Consider the following 8,833-nt stretch of genomic DNA (forward strand, 5'->3'; position numbering starts at 1 on the left):
AAAAAATTATGTAAACTCAGGACTATAAAAATTTGTGTATAAAGTTCTACTTTCCAAGAACTCTCACCGCTAAGTTTCTTCCAAGAAGAGCCTGAAGAACTCCACTTTTCCCACAGTTCTTCATTCCAATTACATTACATCTGAACACATTTCTTTGAGTCTGTTTTTTCTGTAGGTCTATCTTTTTATCTCTTGTTACTAAAAAGAAAAAACAAAACAAAACACAAATATGTATCACTTAGAGTTACTGAGCCTCCATCCCACCTGCTGCAAAATAGGGTACTGCTGTTTATCACTATTATGAAGTGTTTGATTTATAAACACACACTGCAATAGTCAAGCTGTATGTGAATAAAGTACTAATTGTAATGCAGAGGGACCTCACTTAGTGGTAAAGATGAATTTCTGAAAGTTGACTGTAAAGTGAATTTCTAGTACCCAAATATTTAATTCATAATAAAATAAATAGTATATTTTCATAAGGAAAATGATATCCCACAAGGGAATGAAAATTACAATGAATGCTGCCAACACTGTATCCCATCTAATATTTTCTGTGATAGATTATAGTCATAAATCATGAACTAAAAGTTGCTATTTCAAATATGCACTTTTTTGGAGCTGGATCTATATATGGGAAAGCTATATGCATTCTGGGGTTAACTGGCCTTTCAACTATAACTCTGTAAAACGAGGCAGGCCAGAAAACAATGCTGTATCATCAGAACAATGAGGCATCTCTTCCTGAGGTAAGGAGACATCCTTAACCTGTACCCAAAGTTTCAACTACGACATTCCTCACTAGAGGCACTTCAATAGTAGCAAAAAACTGAAAATGATAAAAATATGCAATAATTATGACAAGAATGTTATAGAACAACCACATAATGAGACATTATTTAACATTAAAGATATATAAAGGTGTACATAGTGATATAGAAAGATGTCCACAATACGTTGAGTGAAAGAACCTCACGGCTGGCTAGCAATTAATTTCTTACTCTCTGCTGCTGAAATTAATACTGTCTAATTGGTTAAGTACTTTAAATGGTACTTGTTCTGTCAATTTAAGAAAAGCTGTCTTCTTGTGCTAGGGTTTTTGGTAAGATACAACAGATTTTTCAACAATTGGGATATAAGAAATTCTTGAAATGATCAGGTCCTTTGTTATTCCATATCTATGGGTTTTCTTTAAGTGCAGCACATTGCTTGGCAAAATGCCTGGTTTACATTACAAGATCTGTGAAACATTTGTTAATATGGAAAAAGGTTACAAATCTGAGAGATGTACAATTAGTTCAAGATCAAGATCATGTGTTAATAGGCATTGTTTTTAGTGTTTAAAGAAAATTAAAATGCATGATAGACTGGTAAATCCTTTAATGCCCATAGCTCTCCCTTATTTTCATCAATGGAATACCACCAGGAAGTAGATTAGAAACAAAATCTCTACTCTTTCTCTTCTGATGTACAATAAAATCGAGCATCTCAATTCAAAAGAAATTACAAAATCATGAGGAAAACTAAGAAAGTATAGACATAGAAGACTAACAAAGATGAGTTTATTTTTACTATTTGTTACGTTTGAAACCGAGAGTCTTAAAAAATGTTTTTAATCATGAGCTAAATAGTATCCAGATACTTGCCCGTAATGGCTGAAGCTTGAGACTCCTGTTCAGTCAATATTGAATAGCCTAGATAGCCCAAATACTCCAGGCACCGCTGTACATCTAAATAGGTTGTAAGCCTAGGAAAGGGAAGAGTTTAAAATGTGAAAAGTTCCTAAATGAACATTTATAGAAAAAAATTTTACCAGTTCAAAAAATTTTATCCACCACGCCCAGATAATTTTTGTCAGATTGTTTTAATTTTCTATGTGCCTAACTATGGCTTTTCATACACTACCATTGTTAAGGCTAAGAACAAAGGAAGGAGAATGCAAGATGGGAGGCAAATTCCTCTATCTACTCCACTTGCCCAGAGAAAGCAAGGCCACATGAAAGAGCAGTGAGAAACTGATAACAATCTAGAGTAGGGATATTTTTTATTACCTGCTCCCCAAGTTAATATGCAGCATACAACTGCAAATAGTGGCTTGTTGAGGACTTAATGATAATTAAACAAATCTGAAAAGGTTCGACAAAGTCTCAAAAATAACTAAAAGGCACCTATAACTAATTAGCCTTTCTTACATACTGTATCTGAAAAAAGAAAACATCCCAATGTTGAGAAAGTTAGTCTCACCAAGGCTAAAGCAATTACGTCATCATGTAAGACCAGAGGTTTCCCTTAATACCCTAATCACAGTGTCAACCATACTATAAGTAGGTTGTAGACAAATCCTCACTAAGTCTTACTAAGAGTTCATTAAAAACAAACAAAAAAAAAATGCAAAATAAGTCTTCACAGCCAAGTAAAATGTTTCTTCCCATATTTTGAAGGAGTAAGGATTGTGTGATTGCAAAGACATTTCCAATTCCCTTAATCAAAGAAGTACTAAAATTTAGTTCAGTTTTGATATGACTTATTACTGTTTCCCTGTGCATCATCCAAAAGAAAACAATCCCTTTCTGATAAACGTATAGAAAATCTATAGTTCATCTTAGAAATAGCAGCACTATAAATCCTGCCTAGAGGCAGTTATGGTTGAAGCATTTCATAATATCTAACAAGCTTGCAAAACTAGTAGAAACTATAGAGGAAAGAAGTGAGCTCTATACTCACGTCCACTGGGAAAGGAATCCCTGGTAGGTTATCCAGCCTCTGTCATTCGTACAGACTGTGTTATTCACATCTGGCCCCCAGGGTATGTAAGGGAAAACTTTAAATAAATCTTTAAGCTCATCAGGTGACAAAGCACAGTCTCTATCCTGAAAATACACAAGGAAGTATACATAATGTTCAGATATCTAAGAGAATAATTCCCAAACACACAAGCCCCCTTGTCTAGTAAAGCTATGCTTCTAAAACTAATTAACGGGCTGGCCTGTGGCTCACTTGGGAGAGTGTGGTGCTGATAACACCAAGGCCACAGGGCTTGGATCCTATATAGGGATGGCAGGTTAGTTCACTTGGGAGAGCATGGTGCTGACAACACCAAGTCAAGGGTTAAGACCCCCTTACCAGTCATCTTTTCAAAAAAATAAAAATAAAAATAATTAACAAATGACAAGAAATTTACATTTTATCTAGAAAATTTCTTACATGTATATTAGAACCTATGAAAGAGTCTATCAGAAACGAGACTTTTTCATCTTGAGAAAACAATAAAAGTAAGTAGCAGAAAATATTTTTGCTAGTATAACAGAGTGAATTTTTGGCTAAGTGACATAAGCATCCCATAGCTGAGGCTGGCTGGTTAGCTCAGTTGGTTAGAGCACAATCTTGTAACACCAAGGTCAAGCGTTTGAATCCCCATACAGCAAGACACATGCACAAAAAAGCATCCCATAACCCATAACTAAGAGAACAGAGTTAAATCATTCACAGAAAAATATTTTACCATATATCATAGAAAACTGTGGTGAAAAGCTTACCAAATCATGCTTGTCAAAGGTGCTTTGGAGAAACAAATACGCATGATGATTTAATTCAGTAGTGCAATCAGGAGGTATTTTTAGCCTGTCGGTGAAAAAATTTAATAGTAAAACTAACCATTAATCAAACATTAAAATTTAAGAAATGAATGTAAAATTGCAACAAGTCTTTTTGTGGGATGACACCACTTACAAAAATATCTTCACTGGCATCAGTTAGACTTTCCCAGGGAAAATCTCTGGAGTGGTTATGGCACTCCTCAGAAGAGTCACAATAATACTCATTCCAAAGTGACATACAAAGGCTCCTTAAATATCAGAAGGGCAGGTTGAAATAAAAATTTTACAAATAAAACTGATTAAACTGTAATGGGTTTGCTTTTCCTATAAACAAATTTTAAGTCATAATTATGAGTTTTATATTAATGCCAATATTGTAATGAGTTGAAATGATATGAAGAGATGTTATTTTTACCTGATTTGAACTTTCTGACCCACCCTAAATTCAGTTCAATAAACATTAATCAAACACACTGAGCTAGGTACTAGGGAGATAAAAACAAGACAGGCTCCCTACTTCTAAAGAACCAGTTCAAGTGGGAGGTGGACCACAAACAGATCTCAACAGAATGAGGAAAGTGCCAAGTATGGGTAAGCTAAGGATGCGAGGGGAGCCCACATGAAAGGGAACATCTCCTGCCTGGGGGTGGGAAGGTGTCAATGCTGCTGGGAGACACTGTCCCCTGAAATGAGGCTTAAAAGACAAGAGGCATTAATTAGGTTGGGGGAGAGGAAGGGAGAGAGTGAAAACAGCGTGGGCTTTGGAAGCAACATATGTCTGGTGAACTATAAATAGTTTGGTGTTTACTTCTAGAATGAAGGCAGGGGGTGAGCATGAGCACAGCAAATCATGAATGACCTCGTATACCATGTTAAGAAGCTTGGGCTTTATCCTGTGTCTTGAAGGGAGGAGCTGAAGGGAGGTGACAAGGCCAAATTTGTATTTATATATCTACTAATCTATAAGCAATGCGAAGGACAAAGGCAGAGAGCTTAATAACAAGGCTAGAGAAACTCGAGTGGTAGCGCTAGGAGGCTATTTTGTGGAAAATTAAAGGCAGAGGGAATAAATAAACTCAAAGAGATGATCAGTATAAGTCACAAAGCTTTAAGAGATGGAGTTTCCTAACTCTCACACTTAAGAAAGCAATAAGCAACTTCCTGTAGAATTTATCTACCCACACAAATGGCACAGAAAAGAAAACTTGATGAAAGGGTCCCAGGAGAAATCCATTCACTTGGTAAATATTTATTGAAAAAAAATCTGAGAAATTAAATACAGCCAACATTTAGTAACTTAAACAGGGGAGGTTTCAACTTAGAACTGAGTAATGGACCAGGAATCTAATCAGAAAGATCTTTGCTTCCTCAGTGATGGGGAAGGGAAAAACAACAAAGCCTTTCTGAACTGTTTCATAGATAACTGGAGGTGCTATGCTAAAATAGAAAAGGACACCATGAAGGTGACATGCCACTGAAAAAATGTAGAAGAAAGGCCACAGAGTCCCAGGCTGGATCTTGAGAAGTGACTTCTCAAGATCCAGAAGTGACTTCTTGAGAAGTCACCACTCCTGAAAAGCTTGTTTCCGTGGGGTACAGAAGAGGCATCCTGTGGCAAGGCAGTCTCCTGTTTGGGGGGACCATTGGGGCCATTTTTTTTTTTTTTTTGTGGCAGCTGGCTGGTATGGGGATCTGAACCATGACCTTAGTGTTACAAGGCTATACTCTAACCAACTGAGCTAATCAGCAAGCACCTGAGTCCATTTTTAAACAAGCAGAACATAAACATGGTATTATCAAAGGAAAATAACTACAAATAGACCAATTATTTAGGAAAAATACTTATTTTATCCTAAGCTAAGAACAGGCTATAAAACTGAGGGAGGAGAAGAACTGATTAAAGGATAGGAAAATGCTAATCAACATTTCTGATCTCTTGATTCCAAAGACAAGTTTTTCTAGCATCTTTTTTCTCCTTTCTCAGTAAAATGAATTTTAAAAAGATACTGTATTCTCCATGAAAAGAAAAGTCTGAGCTATGATATAAATCAGTGGCTCTCAAATGGGGATGATTTTACTTCTGAGTGAACATTTGGCAATTTTGGAGATAGTTTTGGTTGTCACAACTGGAAACAGAGGTGTTAGTGGCATCTAAGGATGTGCTAAATATCCTATAATGCACAGGGCAGGCTCCACAACAAATTATCTGGTCCAAAATGTCAATAGTGCTGACACTGAGAAAGCCTGCTATAAACCCCTGCTATAATTCTAAATTATTCCTGAGTAGCTTGAAGCCTACCTACCTACGTGCTAAATAAAACTTAAAAATACTTGGCTTCGGATCCCATACCGGCCAGCCACCAAAACCCAAACCAAACAAAACAGAAATACTTTGTAAGTGAAATCAATTAGAAAACCAAAGGTACATACAGGGGAAATAAATATTCAGGTGTCAAATCCAGATCATCATCGTAACCAAATCGTCGAAGCACAGTCCAAGTAGTCTCATGTCTCCCTCTCTGGATAAAAAGTGTGTGTAAAAAGAGAAAACCTGAAATAAAGAAAATTAGTAAATACAGTTTATGTGGAGAAGGGTACAGAGTCACATTGGAGAAAAGCATATAACACATAATGACAAGAGTTAGATTCGTGAACATATGTATACTGGTTTTTTCAAGTGTCTCAATGAAACAGATCTGATTTTGGAATCATTTCACTATGAGTACGCCCAGCTAAGCAAGAGAGAGCTCTGGATAAAAGTGCCAAAATTATATCCCAGGGAATACACTGGGTTCACAAAGTTACATGATAGACACAAATGAAACTGTTTTAGAGATCATTGAGCTCATTTCTATAATGGAAAATTCTGGTCTTCGATTTCACTTCTTATTTTACTGTAGCTCTATAGTATATTCTACAGGGAACATTTTATATTTGGTAAATCTGATTCACAGACAAAATTCCCTAAAAATAATTTCTATTTAAAGGCAGTTTATGAGTAGGAAAAATTTTAAGATAAATTTGTTTTTCCCGATATCTCTTTCCCTCAGACTGACCTCTACATCCCTGAGATCCAACCAATTTCCCTATCCCTAACTTATACTGACAGTAAGGATGATATCCCCAACAATGGCCTGTTGCCTCCAACTCCTAAATATCCAAGTCAGATTTTAGGCATACTAACATTTCCTTAAAATATAAATAATGCTATAAAGACTTCTTTTTCATCATCTTCTGCCAAATTTTGAAAATATTAAGTTCAAAAGGAAGAAAAACACCATTCACCCACCTTTCAGTGTCAATCCACTGTCAGCTACGCCATCACTTATATGTTTTCTGACTACGTTCTTGACATCTTCCAGAGCTTGAGGAGCTAATGGAGTGTTGAAACAAATTCTCTAGCAAAAAAATTATAAAAATAATTTTAAAATAAACCAGCTTTAAAACCACCAATAATATAAAACAATAATCCACAAAGCAACATTAAATTAAAAAGTTGTAACCAAAAGAAACAAATTCTAAATTAGGATAGTCTCCACTTTTTACTAAGTAAAATGTGTTGTATTTAGAGGACAAGAAACTTTCCCAATTCCCCTCATTCTGTTTCAAAAATACAGGGCTGTTTGTGCAGCTATGACAGACAAAACCAAGAAAGCAAAACAATTCAGAGTTCGGACTTCGAGTCATCCTTAATAGGCCCACTGTATACCATGAAATGAAACTATCAGAGTCCTCTCATTCCCTAAGCATAAGAGAGTTTTATACTCTAAGTAAAGGCTTAAGTAGCTTGATGTGAAAGATAATGTTGTTTAAGCTAATAATTTTTTATAGCTTTTATCAGTAAAGAAAGACAGTATGCAAATGTCTAAAATAAAAGACAGCTAGCTACCTGAAAGAAGTTGAGTTCAGCATCATTGAGAGTACCATCATTATCTTGATCAGATATTTTAAATATACGGGTAAGTGCTTTTATACAGGCTGGTTTCATCTATAAATCATTGAGAAAAAAACAATTAAAATAAGATTTTAAAATATAATTTTCATGAGCAATACTGGGAATAATTCTAACTGATTTCAAATAACAGAAAAAATAACCATCAGGAAAAATGAACTAAAGCAAAGCCATTTACTTTTATACTCAGTCTTTTTAAGTAAATGAGGCAATATTTACTTGGACTGATATTTGAAATGGTCAAACTCTCCTCTCATGACCACCAATCCTCTAAAGATGGGCAAAAGAGAAGTTCATATTTAGGAAAGACTCATTCTTCCAGTCACATAAAAGAACTATTTATTTATTTATGTCTTCCCTTATTCCATAAAGAATTTAAGCTGACTTACAAAACTTAGTTACTAAGGGCTTTATTTCCTCCCCAACTTCTGATTTCTAACCATTATCCTTCTGGTAGCAGAATGGGATTCAATGTTTTAATCCGTCCCGTGTGTGTATGTTAAAGTTGGGATGTAAAATGTGCTTATTCACAAACAGGTGGCAAAATATCACTGAGTAATAAGTGTAAAAGACTTTTCCTAACTTCCTATTATGAGGTAAGAATTATTTACATTTTTAAAAAGAAACTTGTCTTTTGTGACTCTGTAAGACTTTTATAAGTAATGCTGCTGGAAATGTATTTTGACAACTTCTTTCATTTTTGTTTCAGGATTTATAATGAATAGAATAAATATTTGATTATTTTTTTTAAAAAGATCCACATATTTCTAATTTATATAATCACTATAGGGTAATCACTGTCAACAATTTTGAGAATAAAACTTTCAGGAAGATCTCTGAACTTTGGAAGTTTGAAGGTAGATCTCTTATGGACCTATCTGAATCAGAGAAAAGAGATGGCAAGGTGAGGAAATGCATATTTATTAACTTATAACTTCAGTCACATGGCCTTACAGAGCAAAGTGGTAATGATGACAGCTTTGATGCCATCAAACTCAAATGCAGAAAAGAAATTCTTTAAAAAACAGGAAAGGAAATAGTTATCTTCCAAACATACACAGTTAACCCCTTCTTTTTTTGTTTTAAATGGAATCTCTGGGAGGGCAACTTGATATAGTGAAAGAAAGATAAAATATAAGATATAAAGAAATTAGAAAGTGATGAAAAGGGGCCGGCCCGGTGGCACACTGGATAAGTGCGCCGCTTGAGAAGCGCGGCGGCGCTCCCGCCCGAGGGTTCGGATCCCACATACAGACCGGTTCCCGCTCACTGGCTGAGCGAGGCA

At 35.4% G+C, this 8,833-nt stretch overlaps 1 protein-coding gene across 1 annotated transcript in view; it reads right to left on the reverse strand.

Annotated features, from left to right (window-relative positions):
- Positions 1-8,833, reverse strand: part of RHOT1 (ras homolog family member T1) — a 38,402-nt gene that overhangs the window by 19,265 nt on the left and 10,304 nt on the right. Inside the window, exons 2-8 of the mRNA XM_008571107.1 lie at positions 7,486-7,584; positions 6,886-6,994; positions 6,027-6,147; positions 3,537-3,621; positions 2,725-2,870; positions 1,647-1,747; positions 68-198 (exon numbers count right to left, since the gene is read on the reverse strand). Of these exons, the coding sequence (XP_008569329.1) occupies positions 68-198; positions 1,647-1,747; positions 2,725-2,870; positions 3,537-3,621; positions 6,027-6,147; positions 6,886-6,994; positions 7,486-7,584 (792 nt within the window). The remainder of the gene's footprint in view (positions 1-67; positions 199-1,646; positions 1,748-2,724; positions 2,871-3,536; positions 3,622-6,026; positions 6,148-6,885; positions 6,995-7,485; positions 7,585-8,833) is intronic.

This window comes from Galeopterus variegatus, unplaced genomic scaffold, assembly GCF_000696425.1.
Source record: "Galeopterus variegatus unplaced genomic scaffold, G_variegatus-3.0.2 Scaffold660, whole genome shotgun sequence".
Lineage (NCBI taxonomy): Eukaryota > Metazoa > Chordata > Mammalia > Dermoptera > Cynocephalidae > Galeopterus > Galeopterus variegatus.